This window comes from Ischnura elegans, chromosome 7 (assembly GCF_921293095.1).
Source record: "Ischnura elegans chromosome 7, ioIscEleg1.1, whole genome shotgun sequence".
Taxonomy (NCBI): domain Eukaryota; kingdom Metazoa; phylum Arthropoda; class Insecta; order Odonata; family Coenagrionidae; genus Ischnura; species Ischnura elegans.
Window position 1 is genome coordinate 30,876,317 of NC_060252.1, and position 21,074 is coordinate 30,897,390.

At 37.0% G+C, this 21,074-nt stretch overlaps 1 protein-coding gene across 1 annotated transcript in view; it reads left to right on the forward strand.

Annotated features, from left to right (window-relative positions):
- LOC124162589 (nephrin-like) overlaps positions 1 to 21,074 on the forward strand; it is a 345,009-nt gene that overhangs the window by 207,481 nt on the left and 116,454 nt on the right. The window contains exon 5 of the mRNA XM_046539169.1: positions 14,523 to 14,726. Within this exon, the coding sequence (XP_046395125.1) occupies positions 14,523 to 14,726 (204 nt within the window). The remainder of the gene's footprint in view (positions 1 to 14,522; positions 14,727 to 21,074) is intronic.

Here is a 21,074-nt window from a genome sequence, read left to right on the forward strand (position 1 = left end):
GTAGTGTCGAGAAATTTCCTTAAAAGTCCGCATTGAGAAGATTAAAATTTATTCAGACCTAGGGAAATATATTGCATCAGATTGAGTCGGATAAACAACAGTTTTTGAAGAATTCTGCTAACTTTAGTCATAAAATCAGTCTTGAATATTTTTTTAGAATGAACTTATATCTAACGTTTCGATAAGAGATGTGATTGCGAGTAAAATACCGGAATACCTTATCTCAAATATATTTGCATTGTTGAAATACCATGCTTGGAAACAATATTGATCAAATTAACCTTCATTTGCATTAGTCATTAAAATTATTCTGAGATAAAATAATGCGTCGCAGTTAATGACGTAATTATTTTCAGCATAATTTTAAAAATACTAATGTATTTTAGTGCATATTGGCATCTAGCCCGCACCGTGGCTCCCATTCGTTTCCTTTGGCATTCCTCGTTGGCATAATTCACAAATAGGATCGTATTGAACTCAGGAATCACGCTGGAAGGATAATCTAGGTCAATTTTAATTGCCACCGTGCAACGCAATTTTGAGATGGCTCAAAAGGTTTTGCACTTCATCATCTCCCGTATGTATCCATCTATCACCTTCACGTAATCACCACTAAATCCTAAGCACCTAGAAGCCAATTGGATGCCGCGCCGAATGGAAAAATGAAAATAGCAAACGGCTCAATTTTTTAACGAGTACGAATCGTTAGCAAATCCGTGCGCATCATTTTTTTTCTTCGTCTTTGGCAATGAAACAAAATAGAGGAGATAGACGTAGCGGATGAGTCGGAACTGCTTGCACGTGCAGAAACATTCCTCGCTCTAAATGAATAATAAATTTTGCTCGCGGAACACTTGCTGAGAAAATTTTGAACGGCATATTGCGTACACGGTGGTGGTTGGCAGGTGCGGTATAGCCCATGTATCCCAGAGGAGGGATTCCAACCAAAGCCCCGAACGTGGGAATCCACGTACGTCACTTCACGAATGCCTTGCTTCAGAAATTTGCGCACGATGTGGCCCGCCGATAGGAATTTCGTCGTGCTTTCGATCGCAGCTGAACCTCTGCAGTGATAGAATTGTGTACTTTTTCTATGCTAAATTTCCGTAAAAGCGTCTACATTTTTAGACATTTCTCCCCAGTTCATTTTAACATGAACAATTTTTTAATTAATATGCACCATCATAGATACATTATATATAATATCCGAATTATCAAGCGTGATGGAGTGGAAGTTTTCCAAATCGAAATAAATACTCAATATTTTCCACGATTTTAGAGGAAAAAGAACGGCGAAGTGCTGGATATGGTTGGTGCGGGAGGCAGCTTTTAGATGAGGCACGGAGGAGACAGAATGTATGGATGAAGCGAATACTTAGCGAGGAGGGGATGCTGAAAATGGTGTTAGAGGGTAGAATGTTAGGGAAACGAGGGAGGGGAAGGAAAAGAATAGGATTTTTAGATAGAGTGAAAGGGAGTTGGCCTTACAGTGAATTGGAGAAGGCTGCGCTGGAAGGAAAGGGAGGCTCCCAAATCACTTCTTTAATACTCCATGGAAAACTATCGTATCGGTAGAATACTATAATAATAATAACATTTATTACACCATAGGTTTCAATGTCACTGTATCGTCTTCAAGGTGATTGAATCTTACTTGCGATGTTACATCACCATCTTCATCTTCAATGTACTTTCAAGGTTACTACATTATACACAAGTACCTTGAAGATCATGCAGTAACGTTGAAGCCTTGGTCGCAATAAAGTTTATAATTGTGAAAAATTGCAAGTACATATTTCAACACAGACATTTCCGAGGAAAATATGAAAATTTAATCGCATCATCATCAATAGTCACCAATCCTAACATTGGTTCCACACAGCTCTCCACTCAATTATTCTATCGGTTAAGCATTATTCACAAACATATTACTTTAGTCTTACCTTCATCATTACCTACTCCATATACAACATGTATATCATACTTAGAGATATTACGTGAAAATAGCACTCTGATTTTAATTTTATAGCACTGTCAATTACAATTTATAGAATTTTTTAGCATCTATTTTTTGTTTATTTCCATAATGTAGTTGAAGACAAAGTGAGATGAAACACATCAATTTGAAAAATTACGGAATAGTTTAAATAATTATGGGATAGAGCAATAATAAATTAAAGTATAAGATGCAAAATAAATAATCAAAAATGATATAATTAGCCTGAATATCATTTAATCTAGTTGAACATCAACATCGGAAAAGTTTCAACACTTTCTTCCTTCAACCAGTTGAGTCTGTCTGTCACAACTAGAATGTACTGGCTGAAAAATCTCTCTGCATCCACTATGCTGTCTCGCGTCCATATTGTGTGCAGTGCAGCATTAACAAACTCAGTTTTTCTATGCAGGTGGAAAGAAATATTAAGAAACTACCAGGGTTCTCCGTAAACCTCTCCTGTAGCTGCCGATAATTTTTTTAAAAATACATGTAACTATTTATGAAGCTGTAATGCCCAGTGGCGTAGCGAGGAGCAGGCTCGGCTCTAAATTTACAAATTTTTCCGTCGAAAAGGCAAATTTGCGGTTAAAATATCTTAGGAATCCAGTCATCGCGCCTACGTCGCAATTTATTCACGTGTGTCGCATCGACCTCGCATTTATCGCAAATGCGATTTTCACGTATCACTAATCATACTATATGTACCTCATACTAGATATCTCTTTGCCGTACTTTTCTTCAACAGCTGACTAGTTAAGAGTACTGCTTTTTGAGGAAAACTAATTTTTGACATTTAGAGTGCAATATCTCTGAAATTCTAAGGAATTATTGAATGACCCTCATATTAGAACCCCTTAACATTTCGAGGTCCGGCAGGAACGATAAATTACGAGAGACATTTTGCCGTACGGATTGGAATAGGACTTATGGGTATTCGTTTTACCCCCGAGCAATAAATGGCTTTGATAAAAGCTAGGCGGAACTTCGTTTGTGTTTTCCCTTCATTTGATAACGGCTGGTTTCCTAACAAACTATCGTTGACACACGACTTGTGGGGTAGCATGAAGATGCAGATGGGCAGGAAGGGATGTACGACGATTCCATTTTCTTTCATGATTTTTTTTTCACCTTCATCCTAGGCTTAGGTGGTGGAATACACATCGCAACTCCAGCCATACTCTTCACGTGTCCGCATTGGGATAGTCGGGTGGCAACGTCCGCACAAGCAGTACCGGTGGGGAGTGCGTCAAGCGTGGCCGGCCGGCGTCGGACCCTCGCAATTATCTCTCTTCAAATTTCCAATTCGAGCCCGTCTGCCGCGCGGACCACCTCCATTTCGTATTTCTCTCTCTCTCTCTCTGCGTTGCACTGAGCGCCATTAATCTTGCACCGGCTTATGCGTGCGCGATTTGTCAAGTGGAGGCCGCACACTCCTATAAATGCCCCGGCGTAGACGCGGTACGTGCGATATCTAGGACGACGGCCCGGCACGGGGGCGAGGAAGATTTGCTTCGGCATCCACCGCTCTCTGAGTGGATGCCGGGGTGCGGGGAGGAGCTTAAGGGGAGTGGGAGAGGAAACGATGCCGCACCGCGGAGCTCCACCGCCTTTCTCCCGCTGCACCCAAGCGCCATGCGAAAATTTTTCCTATTTAAGATACCGAGCACACTTCTACATTCAATTCAAGCCATTGGCTGTTTTGTATGCGGACTTTATACATTCAGACTGGACATAATTCAATATTATGCATTGCTTATAATTAAAAAAGACTCATTATATGCATTGCATTAAAAAAATATGCTCTTAAATGCAATCCCTAGCGAAAATATTGTATTCAATTACTACCCTAAATGCGTGCAACGAATAATTTTTATAGAAATATAATTACAGTTATATAACCTACTAAGTATACAAAATATGCTAATGTATTCTTTTAATAAATGGAAATGCATTTTATATGATAATAAATACATTTTATGCTTATTTTATTTTAATAAAAACATAAATGAAGGTAATGTATACAATACTCAAACAAAAGGCTTACCAAACAAGAAATTTGGCACCGTTTCTATGCAACTTTATAGTGAATTCAATTATGTATTGGTATATTTAGAATTAGGTGTGCTGTAGAGGAGGCATGGGCAATAAAAACATCAGAGAAGTCAAGACTGGAGGCATTTGAAATGTACATCGCAGAAGAACGATGAAAATCAAATGGAATGATCGTTTAAGTAATGTGGGAGTGTTAGGAGAATAGGGGAGGAGAAAATCCTCTTAAAACCTTTGGAAGAAGATGGAACAACTTATTAGGAGACAACATAAAATACGATAGCCTCATGAAAACAATCTTTGCTGGGTATATCAGCTGTATTAATGCCATAGTTTCATTGTTGTTGCCGATTGTGGTAAATAACTTTTATTTGTATAGAAAAATGGATAAAAGTGAGTATCGTACGGTGGTTAAACAATTGTTTTTAAAAGGACTAATGCCGAAAGAAGTCAAATTTGAGCTGTATAAGGTTCATCTCATATCTTCTCTTGTGTTTGCAATTATTTACAATTGGGCAAATGAAATTGAACGTGGCCGTACGTCCAAAAAAATTAACATCGTTCCAGGCGCCCTGTAGAAGTGTCTGCCACCGATATGATTGAAAAAATCCACGGCATGGTTTTAAAAGACAGACAAATCAAATATAGTTGAGGCCACAGGCATATCGCAACGCACAATCGCTTTATTCGCAACGCAAAATCGCTTTAAGTTTGCACGAAAAATTGGTCGTGAAAAATCTCGACAATATGGCTGCCGCGTTTGCTCGCAGTGGAGAATAAACGAAATCGAGTGGTCCACTCCGAGGCTGTTTTGGCGCGTTTCCGACACAATCCTGAGGATTTTCCTTTCCATTGCATAGCTTGTGGTGAAATATGGATTCATCACTACACTACAGAGAAAAAACAGTCGAAATAATGGAATTCTGAAGGTGAACACGCTCCAAAGTAGGCGAAGATGGTGAAATGGGGCTGTCAGGTCACGGCAACGACATTTTGGGATGCATGCAGAGTAATCTATATTGATTACTTAAAAAAGAAAAAAGCGACCACGAGAGAGTATAATGCCTCGTTATTGGACCGGTTGATGGTAGAAATTAAGAAAAGCGTCCTCATTTGAAAGGGAAAAAAAGTTCCTTCTTCAGCAAGACAATACACGGTAGCACACCTACACAGTTGTATCGGCCAAAATTACGGAATTAATGGTGTTAATTATATTTTACGGAATTAATGGTAATTAACGTTCCAATTGTTACAAAACTTTCCGTATGCACAAGATTTGACACCCAATTACTTTTTCTCATTTCCCAACTTGAACAAATGACTTGGTGAACAAAGGTTTACGTCTAGTAATACGTTTGTGCGCACGGACGAGTGCGAAATAACTCCTATTTTCCTACTTTTTAATCCAAAAATCTTCCCACAATATGCTTAAAGAATCCTATCTTCTTGAGGGCTCTACCACTAAATATTTCTAATATTTTTATCCCCGATAGGCTATAAGTTATAAATTATCCTAACTCCCACATGATTCACTTCATCTGCCATCATTATGTTTACACCATCAAGGGGCGCAGCAAAGAATTAAAGCTAGGGGGGTTTTACGCGCAACTAATACTGGGCAGTCTGGGGGGGTATGGAATACCCGCCAGAATAAGTGGGAGGTGCTGGGGCCCTCTCTAAGAAATTTTTCAGATAAATGGTTCAAAATGGTGAGTTTTACAGCTTTACTGAGGGATATGTTATTAATCCTTACACTAATCTATAAGTTATGTTAACCCGAGTAAGTAAAATGGATTAAAATTACAATTTTCTGTGAGCTCTGGGGGGAGGGGGTGGGGTTTATATCCCAAAACCCCACCTCGCTGCACCACTGACACCATCCATAACATATAACCGGGGAAATTTGGACGACCTATGCAAGGAATGTACCGTCATGCATTTGCTCAGATTAATTTTTAGTCCCCACCCCTGGCTCCACGCATAAACGTTGTTGAAATACGATGATTGAATGTCAAAGCCAAAGTGATCTATGATTTTGATGATTTTGCGATAGATGACAGCTTCGTCAGCAAATAAACGTATTTTACAGCTTATTCGGGTGAGTTTTATTAATAACCTAAACACGTCATCATTTCTCTTCCACTCACCTTTTCCATTTTTCTCTATATCCTTAACTCGATCGCCTCCAGTCTTTTCTCGTTCGCCTCTAGATTGTAGAAAATCTATAATGATAGCATGGTTACCATGGTGAGCCTTCAAGGAGTATATTTGTTTGAGCAAATTTACTTTAAATTCAAAATATTTGTACTTGAAAATGACCTCAATGGATCGAAACATGTCGAACCATGAAAATAAATCAGTTGAAGTCAACGATGTCATCTTTTCATTTGTGAATATCAACTTCCATATAATTGATACCATTGAACACTCTTGACTCTTTTAAAGATGAAACATCAAAAATGCTACTTATATGATTATGAAATCCAAGTTCCAAGTTTCCCACTTCAGTGGGTTCTATCATTCTCAGCGACTTCGGGTGGACTGCTAGGAAACTAATAAGTAGATTAAGTCATTACAAGGATCAACAAAATATTTGTGGAAATTTAACAGCAAGAGGGAGTGCGAGTTTCCTTTGAGAGCCTAATATGTTCAGAATGGTAGGATGTAGCCGTATGAATACGGTGGGCGGAATAATATCCCCTTGAGCTTGACCCTCACTTTGGTCTTCTTGTGATTAACCTTAGCGCCTTATCCCTCGTAGCGATTAACCCAAGCACTAGCTAAGTGGGAAAGAATGATCACAAATTCAAGATAAAGTGCCAATCACAAAGGAATAATGTGAAGCAGATCTCCTTCTTGAACAGGGCCTTTTTCTTTAATATCTTCTTTAATATTTCTTTTATAATTATACAATAATATTAATATTTCTTTTTCTTTTATGATTAAAATATTTATGATTTTCTTATAATATTTTCAATTTTTTCATTGCATTTTCATGATACCACGAGGCCAATGGCTTAGTTGTAACGATTAAATAATAATAATAGTACGTTCAACCCTTTCGTTGACTGACTGACCGTTGCTTGATTATCCTCGAACCTCACTTTTAAAGCTCGTTTCTAACGCCACCTACGCTCCTTTGCCTTCTCTTCAGAATTAAAGTTAAATACCAAGGACAATATGGGACAAATTTACCTTATTCCTTGGACAATTATTGCATCTGACTCTTTATCACCCTCATGCGGCATGAATTTTTAAAGCAATCAAATATAATTAGAGGGGAGAATTTTTTCTTTGAAAATTCGGAATTAAATCATCGTTTATATATCAATATTTCATTATTATTGCCTCTCCTGGGCAGAGGGTTTCCAAAAAAATATGTTTATTTAAATTCCAGAAAAAATAACAATATTTTAATTAAATAAGCTATCAGATATGTAAAGATCGGACAACAATGAATAAAACCTTGACATAATTATTTTTTATGTATTCATTTTTTTTTAATATTGAAACCAATGTTTGCTTAAAATAATGCTCGAACTCTTCCGGTACCTAAAGGCTCCACTTTTTTCCAATGATATCTTCATGGAAACCTTTTGTTTCACTCTCCAATCTCGAATAAAATATCTGGTTTAAATTGCATTCGTGACCATCTTTTGGGTCCTTTTATGCACTCATTTTTCCCACTTGAACAGTCTCTGATAAGGCTCAGGAAACAGGGTAAAATGAGAAATGACGAGAAAGATAATCAATGATGAATCAACTTCATCATCACTTTTGGACTTTGTATCACAGCCGACCGACCGAAAGATATTTAAACTAGAGTGTAATAGCAGTTGTGGCAGCAGATTATAAATGAACATTACAGAAAAATAATGTCACGTGGAAAAATTATACCAATTTTTGCATTGAAACATATTAGAAAATAATAAATAGTAATTTTAAGTGATTCATGAATTTTGATAATCTTGCATAACTGCAGATGGACGTGGCGAATGGTCACTTAAGACAAATATTTGAAAGCTGTAGCAGTAATATGTTATTTCTTCATTTTATACGACGCACTACTTATAACCTAAACATAACTCTTAATTCTCGTAATGTAACCATCAACTTTAAAAGCTGATGGCAGCTCTGTGTATCCCCGATGACTTTTGACGGAACTGGAATACTTGCGCTGAAGATGTTTAGAATTAGAAAGGATTCTTTTCTCCTATACTAAGCATGACACACAAGCCTTGTATTTGTATAATAGTCATCCAATTAAGTGATTCCTGGGTGAGGCTTGGGTTTGAATTATCCCAACATTTCATGAGCAAACCTCCCCTCAAATGTGCGCATTGCAGATTTTCAATGTTTTATGAATAATTCACCACACGATTTAATTTGATTTCTTGGCTGAGGCAATGGCTTAATTCACGGAATATGACTGCGCTGTTATTCTTTTGCCATTGTGATTGTATTTTTTTCAATAAATATGACCATTCCCTGCATTTTTCATGATGCATGAACTCGCTTAGTTTCAATTGGGAATAAAATTCGGCGAATTCATATAAACAACCTTAACGTGGCGGCAAATATCACTCCCCAATGAAATATGTCGGGATGATTTTTTAACCCAATGCCAGAAATACCTCACCATACTGTCATCCATCAAATTAAGGTGCATATTTTAAGTACACAAGTGATAAAAAAAAATAATGCTCCAAAATAAGTGATCAATTTACCATAATTGAATTTAATGAACGCGAAGTATCGGTCAACGCTCATACGCCGATATTGCCGTTGCCATTAGTGTCCTTACGCAATTTGTAATCAGCGTTTTCTTTCCCATGCACCTATGCTGAACAGTGAACATGGTATTATAATGAATGGTAGCCATAAAAACGTACCTATACGTGGTGAATGAGGTTAGTCGTGAGATATTTTTTGTAAAAAAGTATATGATAAGACATAGCAATACATTATAGTAATAGTAGTACTAGTTTTTATTTCAAGAATCACGGCCCTCAGACTTTCGGTTCAAGTAAATACATTATAGTAATAGTAGTACTAGTTTTTATTTCAAGAATCACGGCCCTCAGACTTTCGGTTCAAGTATGTTACAGTGATGACATAAATGTACTCTCACAGCTTCAGCTGGGCTTCATCAGCACTGAGATGACGGTCGTTGTCATGGATCTGTATACTTTCAGAAGTCAGCATGTCTCTTCTTTTTATTTTGAATGGGAATGGACGTAACGTTTCACACTCTAGCCACAGTGCATTAAAAAAATTCTCTTTTATCAGCATAAAGGTGAAGAAATGACAACGCTTAGGTCATTCGACGAGTTTTCTGGCTGTCGCTCCGCAGTGCACACTAGTCGGGAGAATCAATTGAGGCAAAGTAGCTAATGAGATTGCCACTAACCTTAAACTAACATCTTATGGTCAGAAATTAGTTGAGCGAGTGGTGCGGAGGACGTGCAGATGCCCTATCCGCAGAGTACCCGCCTATCGCTTGTACGGTATTTTGCTGATCTATCCGAGGTTAAAAGAAACGGCACTCGCACTAGTACAAATACAAGAATTTTACTCTTTTAAGAGATGTTTTATGTTAAAATTATTCTAGTAATATGCTAGATTTTCCAGATGTTAGATTCTGATCGTAACCACGATTTTCTTTGCAGGTTATGATATGAATCATTTTTTAGCATACTCCATCGATGTATATATTTCATCAATAATGATAGTGTATAATTTATCAATCTCACACTCAGTAATTCCACACGGAGGTTGTTTCTGATAGGCGAGGGTAGAGCTCACTCCAAACTTAGCCATTGTCGTGTGAATACCTTCGGAATACATTTATGGTAGAGAGGTCAGTTCCTTTCCCTGGGCCACCGCGCACTTCTAGTATTTTACTTGGAGATATCAAAAGGGTTAACGGAGATTAGAAGCCAAGCGCTCCACCCGCTAGGCTTTCACGCCCTCATAATTAATCAATAACACTGCCAATTATATACTCCCTTTTTTCTGTCTTTAATCGGAAAAAATGGAGAATGAGAAATTGCGCAGGCAATATTCAAACTCTTCAAGAGTAATTTTCAGTCATTATAACCAATATCAATTAAAATTACGCAAAAACTATTTTCCTTTTAAATTGTTTTTTTGTGGCTCAAACCATTGCAGTTGGTGAACTGAAAATTACCTAATAATTTTAAGTGTACCAAAATAACGATTTAGATATATCTCGTTCATTTGATTATGAAGGCGATTCCAATATATAACTTACATTATAAAATTATACCTTAATGACAACAATATGTAAATTATACCTTACTTCTGTTAAATTTTTATATTCCATCAAATAAACAGTGCCAGATTTCCTGTAACTATTAATACTCCTGATATTAAAAAATTAATCACATTCGTGCTCAAAAATGTTCATCTCCGACCTGTTTTGAAATATTTTTTGAGTGAGAATTGAATAAAAAAAAGGTCTAAGAGTAATGACCTACATCCTTTTTATTCGCCGGAGCAAAGGCAGAAATATAGAATGAACTCCACCGGCGCAGTGCGCAATTGGTACCCAAAATGTCTCCTATCGGTACCCACCACTTCCTTTCCCGATGTAATTCCAAGACGGCTTCCCCCACTTCTGAGGCTCCGCTAGAAAATACATTCAGCATCGTGCACAAGGATGTCCTATTTCAGCCGCCCTTTTGGGGAGGAAAAATTTGCGTCGCACCCGAGGCGTCGTAAAACTAACGAAAACATCAAGGAGGGGAGGGCCAAAGGCACAGGGGGAGGGGAAGGAGCACTTTTCTCCCGTGCCCGGAGGATCTAGCAGAATCCACATAAACCTCCACGGAGCCGAGGTAACATAAGCGGCGAAGCCATTCCTTAGGGTGGTCCAACAGACGGAAGATATTGCAGCGCAGGAGCGGGAGGAGGAATAGGAGAAAATAAAAGAAAAACGATGGGAAACTTAGGGAAGGAAGAATTATTCCAAGACATCCCGTAAGGAAAATGAATTTTGAGAGAAATATTTGTCGGAATAAGCATTTCTCTCCACGGTAGAGCGTTGCATAAAGATCCGCCGTTTCGATCCTAAAATATCCTGCCCCGATGGCCGAGTTATTGTGATGTTTTCAAATTAATCAAAGAATGTGCGCTGCCGTTACGTTTTTCATGCATCTTGGGTCTTTGAATAAGTTATTTTTGGAATGTATTGCATCTTACATGAAATGAGTCGAGAGTTAAACGTTTTTAAATGTAAACCGTGGAATCTACAACTTGGATAGCTTCATTTCATACATCTTGGATCTTTAAATGAGTTATTTTTGGAATTTATTGCATCTTACATAAAATGAGTTGGGAGTTGAATTTATTTAAATGTAAGCCGTGGAATCCACAACTTGGATAGCTTTTTAGTCCATATCTTCATTCTCCATCATGAAAACATTCGCCGTTTTCTGATTTTTTTTCAACTACGACGGCATTAAATTTTGGAAAAAAAAGTTTTGATACTAAACAATATTTTAATTTTCCTTTTTTGGCATATTATCTGATTATTAAACATTAAAAAGATACTCTAATAGAAAACTAAGATATGTTTACCACCTCAGCTATAGTCTAAATTCTCTTCGATGCAAGCCAGTAAAACTAAAACGTGTAACTTCGGACTCATTGTCAACGGAAGCTGTCTTTGAAGAATAAAGCACACTGAGCTATGGCATTCCAGTTTAGCTGAAAAAATGAAGCGCATACATTCTTATGTTTTCGCTGACACTGATTAACCTCTCACCTTCATCTTCATATTTTTCAGTCATTCTCTAATGAATCGTCGTTTAATAAAATACCACTCCACAGTCATTGGTTGTAACAAATATCCTAATCTGGCGTCCGATATCTTCTATTTTATTTCCTTAATTAGTTTAAAGGAAAGATTAATAGCAAGCTAGATTTGGAATTACATGAAACATACATGAATATGGGCAACAAATTTAGTTTTTCCTATTCAATTTCACTGGATCACTATGTCTGGAACTGAACCAACCCATTCCCTGGTTGTGCGCTCAGCTATAATTTCCAGTCAGTCAACACATTTGCCATTAACAGGATTTGCTGTCAAAATCGCTATATCTCCTCAAATTTTCGATTGATATATTTTATCACCCGTACAGGTCACCTTTCTTTTTTGACTTAAAAAAACTCCAATGAGATTCTCAGTGGCTTTACCTCTCATTCATTCGAAAGAAAATTTCTCGACATTGAAAAACTGGCTCTTCAAAAACAAAAAACACGCTAGATATATTAAGTATGGTGATCATACATCAAGTATGGTATTAGAACGAAATGTCAAATTATTTACAAAACCTTTTCAATCTCTGATATATTCTGATACATAAAAATAAAATCTCTAATAATTTATTCCAGTTTTTATAGTGACGGTGTTATTAATTATAATAAAGTATAGGAATTAATTAATTTTCTCACCAGTGAGGTTTCCAAATATTTTGTTTCTCATTTTTTGAAAAATCATATAGCTAGGTACACGCATAACCTCTCCCAATCATCACGCCTGTTATTATCACAAATCAGTTTTCAAGATCTAAAATCAATGTCTTCACTTCAATTCTTATCCGAACCATCCAATAAAAATATTTCCATTGCTAGCAAAATGACGGTCGGTTAAGACCTTACGATACCGCGTCACATTCTTTATATTTAGTATATTCATTATTTGTTGGACAATTTTTATCTTCAACTAAGCAAATTTTATCTCCGGAATTTTTTAAATTACAGATGAAGTATAAAAATATCTAATGATTTTCTGGGTATTTACTGAAACCATCCGTCAAGCAGATGACTACTGGTAATATTAGTGAGCCAATTATTAAATCGACTGTAAAAGAGATGGATCTAGGAATCGTTTGATAAATTATGTGGCACTTGTATCCTCAAATTAACTAATTTAATGATTAGAACACCTGGACCTTGGACTTGCGATTTTTAAGACCGGAAGGAAGTTTTTAACTCGAATTTATGTACTTGCGATTTTTAAGACACTACCAGGAATTAGTAATTGCTAATTTGTACAAAAAATATCTTATATTCGGAGTATACCAAGACTAGACCATACCATGTTCTATCTGCAGCAAAGCAAAATCGTTTCAAGTTTTTATGTGTGCATCAACTTTTTCTTGCCAATATTGAAATTCACATTCATCTAAAATTCATGATCATTATGGTAAAAAAATTAAATTTAATATAACTCGGTGAATAGACTGACATTTTTACTCAAGGAAATGCAGGCTTAAAAAGAATGCAGATCACCGCGACTTTATTTTGGCCGTAATAAGAAATCGTCATGATGGATCCTAACGGAACATACCTGAAAATCTTGACCATAAAACTTCACGATCTTTATGGTAAAAATAACAAAATATCCAGTTATATTAGCCTCGGCGAAATTTCCAAGGAAATTTATAAACTTAGATATCAAAGCAATTTGCGCTACAGTTACGTGGTTCCATTTGCAATTGAGGAGAATATTTATCCATGATTTCCGAGCCTCTGCGCAGAACACTGCGCCATACAGGTTTCTTGTGGAAATTTTACCGAGGTTCAATGGTGCAAGATGTTTGGCCTACTTGCCTTTGTATCCTTATTGGACCTGCACATTGGCCCGGAATTTCAAAGGTACATGGTTCGTATCTCAATCCAGGGGAATATCTTCTCATGGCAATCAATCTGAATAATTTTATCTTGACACCTGTTCGATTATTAACGTTTAAGAACTTAGCCCTCTATGTACCTTGCAAAAATATATAATATGGGTGGACGCTTTGAAGCAAAATTATATCACATGGGCACATACGACTTTATTCGATCATCATTTTTAGTATTGAGTTGCATAAAAAAAATAAGACAATGTAAACATTAAGAAGTGGAGTTCGTCCAGCACTGCATATCAGAAAAAATATTTAAAACAACAGCTACACATGAAATTTAAACTTTCATTTGAAAATAACAGACAAAGGGAACAGAAATAGAGAGCACTACGGCAACAAAAGGAAAAGCATGCAACGTTCATGATTTTTTGCTATAACTTCCACAATAATGGGTTAAACCTAGAAAAACACGGTAAGAAATGAAGTTAATAGATGTAACTACCATTATCAATCAGAAAACATCTCAATTAAGGTTAACTTTGTAAGATAATAACAAGAAATAACGCTGTTGCGCCGTAAATTCAACGACGTAACTAAATTCGTAAATTCATGTGAGGGTTAATGAAATAAAAACTTTTTTAGTAAAATGAGTGACTTGATAGTGGCATTGACGTCAAATTTAATCGATAGTTATTATTTCATAGATGTAAATTGCCTTATTTTACAGCATTATTTATCATCGTATGCCTCGTACATAGGATGCCTTAGGGTAGAGCAATGATTTTGTTCTCTGAGGTTTCCCTCTTCTTTTTCAGGTAAACCTCCTCCGACTGTGTCCTGGTTCGTTCAGGATAAACTGGTCAGTGGAATCCACGAAGAGAGGCACCCGGGAAGACCGATGAATAGGTTGGAGATCCGGAATCTACGAAGGAGTCACCTCAACGCAACGCTGAAATGCCAAGCGTCGAACACGAAACTTGCTATTCCCTCGGAGAAGTCTGTCAAGCTTGATATGTTGTGTAAGTATTGCCTGTGTATTTCGATTTCCTCCCCAGTTTTGATTCAAACTTTTTAATTAAAAAAGTAGTACAATCCTGGTAGGTCAAACTTGAGTCAACTGAATATCGAGCAAACTAATGCGATTCCACCTATTATAGAAATCGCTGTTATGAAATGAAGTAGTTTTGATAAAACAGGGAAATGTTTGTGTGACACTTAGCCCTCTAGTTCTAGACAATAGGCTCGTTAACTTATTGTCAGGTACACGTTCGAAATTTAAATGCAGAAAATTATTTTCAAATTATCACAACTGATGGCGTGAATGGAAAATGGTTGGCAGAAATTTCTTTGGCAACTCTGGTTTTATTGAGTACGTATTTCTCTACTAAAAATTATGTAACAGACAAACTGTTTTTTGACGTGCTTTTTCCAAAAACAGTATAAAATCCACTAAGGAGAAAAAAATAAGCCCTTCAACACTCGGCACATTGTTTCACTTTCACTTAGCCTGGGTGCTATGGTAGTGTTTGAAAAATAAATACATCTGTATTTTACCGTTTCTTTTCTTCCTCCACTACTTCTATAGCTATTCGCTGCAAAAATTCAACGATCTTGAACCCTAAGCAGATAAGTGGGTGACGTCACAAATTCACGCCATCCGCGTAATCGCTTCTTAGTTACTCCCGGGCATCACCCTTGTTGGTGTTGTTTATACACTTGTAAGCGATTCCTTAGTACAATGAATGGCTCTCTCTGAATGACTGAATGACCAGATCTCTCATGACGTCACCAAACCATGAAAAGTGGGAGGTAACTTTCGCGTTTCCTAAATTTAAACTTACGAGGAAATGGCTAAATAAGGACGATTTTTTTCGTAGAAACTTTTCTTTCCCTGTCATCTATTGTGTTATTTTTAATTAGGTACGATTTCGTATCTTAGTGAAACACCCTATTCAAACTCACTACATTCTTAATATGATCATGAAGCCTCGAAACCTTGTAATTCTATTAAATTAATATTATTTTTATTGGTATTCGGTGCGCAACTAATTTCCCGCTGTTTTTTGAACGAAAATACATCTTTATTGTGAAAAAATTGTTATAAATGAATCATTCAAAGTATTGTCCATCGCTACCTACAACTTTTCCCCATCAATGTGGCAGAGGCCAAAACCGTAACGGTAAAGTGCTCTTTTTTGAGGCTACCCACGAATCATGCCATTTTTTGGTGTCTTCGTAGGAGCGCAACTGCAGATCAGCTAGACCATGTGTCATATAACAGAACAAGTAATAATCGGACGGCGTAATATCTGGGGAATACAGCGGGGGGTCAGGACTTCCCGTGTGAGCGTTTACAGGTAGGTTTTAACGGGTTTTGCAACGTGGGGTCGAGCGTTGTCATGCTGTAGAATCACTTGGAATCTTAAGGAATCCAAGCTCATTGCCTTTTCATAAATCTCAACGCATTCAATCGCTTGGAAATGGATTGGTGGGTAATCCCTAATGCATAAGCAAGCTCTTCTTGAGTTTGGTACTGATCTTCATTGAGCAATGCTTCCAATTCAGCATCTCCGAAAGTTTTTGGTCTTCCTCCACGTCAGCATTTGAATGACCGTCATTGAAGCGATCATGGCACATTGTTTCACTTAGAACAGCATCTCCGTAAACGTTTTGGAGCTCTCGATGCACGTCAGCATCTGTTTTCTTCGAATGAAAGAAGAAAATAAGCACTCCCCGCAAATGGCGGTAACCTGGCAACAAACTCGGACATTTGCACGCAACAATAAGGATGATATGTCGCTTAAAAAAAACTCTCCATTGTTATCCAGCGGTTTGTTTACCAAATGTCTAACAATAAGCTTGATTCGTGACGTTTCCGATACGTCAAAATCGACCAGTCATCACTGCTAGAGCCATCTGTTAACAAGCAGCGGGAACTTAGCTGCGCACCTAATATTATTAATATTATATTATACAAGATTTTTTCAAAGGGTATCGTGTGGTGAATTTCTATATTTTATTCGCACGTAAAGCAAGGACAAAGAACAGAATTGCATATAATGTAAATTATCACTCTAAAAATAAATTATTTCTTCACAGTACCTATTATCTGAAAAAAGTTGTTAGCTGAAAAATCTCAACCGCATTAATTGGTTGAACAGAGTTTTCTTTAATTTCTCAACAGGATACTTGTTTTCATACTGGGTATGCTACTAAAAATTCGTCAGTCTTCCTCCCCGAAAATGGTGATGTATCCATTATAAATTCTTCACCTGTGGTCTCAAATCACCTATGGTATCATTTTTTCTTCATAAATGCTTCTCATACTCTGCTTTTTAATAATTAAATGAGTGAATCAATGTGAACTAGAGTTTGATTAATAGTAATACGCCCATTGCATAAACTTCATACCTTAAATTTTCATATTTTCTAACTTCTTAAACAAACGATAATTAACTTTTTAAGTACGAGTATGGAACTCACTGTTTGTTCACGTTTCTTTTCCATTCGTATACCATTTGTAACAACTTGGGGGAAAATCATTCAACTGACTGCCAATAATATTTTAAGTCTCTGTCCTGCCCATTCAACCCCAAAATCGAACCATATTTGGCAAGCAGAAGGGAACTCCGCTTTATGACGCTGTATTTTAACGGCGCTTGGTGCAAAAAATATTAACTTTCAGGATATTGCCACCCATTATAGCACAGATAATGCAAAGCACCCTAGTTTTCTCAAGGCATCAATCTCAGTCAGCTTTATCGAGGATTTCTATCTCAGACATGAAATAGATTCATCTCTTTTTGAGAAAAACCGAATAATTTGTTGTACTCTGAATTTAAAAACCAAAAGTGCATAAAACTGAAAAAGAAGCATTAATTTGCAAAACAATGGTTGTATTTTGCTCGTATTTTACTTTTTTAATGTTATTACACTTTGATTAAGATACCTCTCTCAAACCGGCCCAATTTCAGAGACATTTTGTTAGAACTTCGCCATCGTTATGCTTTTAATTAAGTAAAAGTTACCGGAGCTATTTCTTCCAAATATTTGCTTTATCAGTAAATTTTCATTTCCCTAGTTTAATTTTCATCTCAAGTAAGGAAAATATTTCATTTAGCGAGGTTTTTGATGTAGTAATAAAAAGTGTAGGAAGTAATACGGTGTATTTGATGGTAAATTTAATCTCAGCCGCTTGAATTTCAGTTGAAAATAAACGAGCAGATCCCGCCCTTTAAAATGACGGAACCGGAAGCCTTACAAATTGAATCCCACGTCAATCAATCCTATGACCTAGAAAATCGTAGCCCTATTATACGTAGATAAATATCTTTAAAGTAGGGTACTGAATCAAGATTTTCGATCGCGTTTAATTTAAATCCGAGTTTAATATTAGGGCTACGGTATATTGTTTTCTTTTTCCTTCTGAAACAGTTTTTACTATGAGCGGAGGAGGAAATACTTCGCCGTCATTATCGGCATCATTAAAGCTGGATCTGCAAGAAAGGCTTTTACGGCTAACGCAACTGATTTAAAGCTTAAAAACGCTCGCTGCAGTTTGCCAAGATATTTACAGCAGTAGCTCTTAAATAAATAACGCGGGTATCAGCGAAGAGCCATTTCTGCAGCACACGCAGAGAGAAAGAGAGAAAAGTTTTGTCTCGGATAAAAAGAAGCCATAAACCATACGCAGAGCTGTTGGCCGCAATCCTCGGAGCACACATCCTGTCTCCTTAAAAAAATAAAATAAAAAAAGCTCTATTCTCAAAGCGGCTCGGCTTATTATAAGGAATGAAACAAAAAAAAATCACGGGGCGCTCACTGTAAATTATCTCCAAACTTCATTTCCACGCATCTACCTAACTCTATTTCAATTAACGAACTTTTCTCTGAGTGGGGCCCCTTAAACGCGTAAATTAAGCCTCGCAGGCCCAAGGGGTTAAGACTCCTTTGATTTTTTCGACCTTTCTTCCGCCCTCCTCGCCACCACCCCAAAAAAACTAGAACGGCGTTGTGGAATAAAATGAAAAAAAGAAAGAGCGACACTCAAAACGAATACCGTGGCAATCGCGGAAGAAAGGAAAAACACACCAGCAGCGGGAAGGTCTTTTCGCGTGGATAAGTGGGTCTGAGAAAATTTTCTCCCGGAGCTTATTAGGAATTCCGGCCATCGGAGCAAGGAGGAGTAAGGGTGGGGTATCCGGAGTGTAGGAAGGAGTAAGATATAAAGGGTATATTTTTATCGGCAATATCCACGGGTGCGGACTGTTCTCGAGAAGGGACCCTTCGGATACACTTTTCGGACAGTTTTACTGCTTGTTTTATGCCTCAAAAAAGGGTCGTTTCCGCAAAACAAGTCGGGCACACGAGGTTTGGAGCGTGAATGGTGTGTAAGGGTTGGGTCGGGAAAAAAAGGGATGAAGCCCCGTTAACAACAACTTAACTTGGCGTAACTCAACTCATTATGAGCATGATCAATTAAAATATCAATAAATAAATTCATGCAAAAGGAAACTAGCCATTTATCAATCATGAAGTCAAGATCACTCACCTTATTTTTGTCACTGAAGACACTTGTCTTTCTTGTTACTGATTCATTTCTTGAGAAGCTTGATCTTTTCTCAACTTACGGCCATCTCAGCATCAGAATTGCAGCGTGAATGGTGTGTATGGGTTGGGTTGGGGAAGGAATTTATAAAGCCGCCTTAACATCAACTTATCTTGACGTAACTCAACTCATTATGAGCATTATCAATTGAAATGTCAATCAATAAATTCCTACAATCTCAGCACAAGCCACGTATCAACCTTGAAGCCAAGATTACTCACGATGTTTTGGTCCTGAAGACACTCTTCTTTCTTGTTACTGATTAATTTCTTGAGAAGCCTGATCTTTTCTCAACTTATGGCCATTCTTGTGTGCCCGACTTTTTGTCATGGAACAAGTAGAGCACACAAGGTTTGGAGCATGAATGGTGTGCAAGGCTTGGGTTTGGAAAAAAAAGATATGAAGCCCCATTAACAACAACTTAACTTGACGTAACTAAACTCTTAATGAGCAGGATCAATTAATGCCTCGAGTAAAAAATTCCTGAAGGTACAGCACAAAGTAAATATTAACCTTGAAATCAAAACTATTCACAATATTACGATAGATAAGATTATATATATTTTCACTCGAGTTTTATCTTTCTTGTTATTGAATAATTTTGTAAAAATCTTTTCTCCAGTTATGGCCATCTCATCATTAGAATTGCAGCGTGAATGGTGTGTAAGGGTTGGTTGGGAAATAAAGGATAAATCCACGTTAAAATCGACTTAACTTGACGTGACTGGACTCATTATGAGCGAGATCAATTCATGATAAATTCCTGCAATCATAGCATAAACCATATATCAATCTTGAAATCAAGATGATTCACGATTCACGATAATATTTTTGTCAATCAATAGACCCATTTCTCTTGTTACTGATTAATTTCATGAGAAGCTTGAACTTTTGTCAATTTATGATCATCCCGGACAGATAGCTAAAATTTTTCAACTATCGCACCCCTATCCGCGCAATAATTGTGAATTCTATGCAAAGTATTATTCTCGGATTATAAGAGTCACTATAGACAGAAAAATTTTCTTTTACTCCAGTTAAGTCATTTAGAGTCGTTGTTAACCAACATAAGCCCTCATTAAAGGCCATTGCAGTTTCCCATTGTGTAAGCTCTCTTACAACTGCCGCCGCACAGTAACACCAGTTCCTAATGTGCTTCCGTAGTGAAAGAAAAAGTGTAATGATTCAGTTAGGTTTCGAAACCAAAGCATGTTTACCAGAGTTACGGCGTTCAGTAACCAAGTATATCGATCCAATATTCTAGTAATGTCTTCAGTTAAGTATTTTGGGTCAATAGAGACTGTATAGTGTGCTTAAAATTACGATTTTAAATAATTAAGTTCCAAACAAAGTGAAATATCCAACGGTGTCCCCGAGTCTCTAGGCCCCCGTGTCGCGGAGCCGGGACGTGCAGCGCGATCGAAAAATCGCGTTCATTAATGAAGGGGCAAACTTTTTTCAAAGATTTTTGCTCCATTCTCTTAAATGATGTCTATTAAATACTCTGAGGAAAAATTGGAGATATGTTTTTTCTTAAACTAAAGATATTGTCTACTTTATGTCAAATTTGGCCAGAAAAAAGGGTCCGCCATTTTGCGACATTATACTGCAGCAATACTAACCAAAAAGTTAAAAAATAATGGAAAATGTAGATAAAGTACCATATTTTTGGAATATAACGTTTTTTACTGCATTAAAATCCTTCAAAAACTCTACCAGCAGTTTAACTCCGAAGTTTTTCGGAGAAAAACGAGATCGG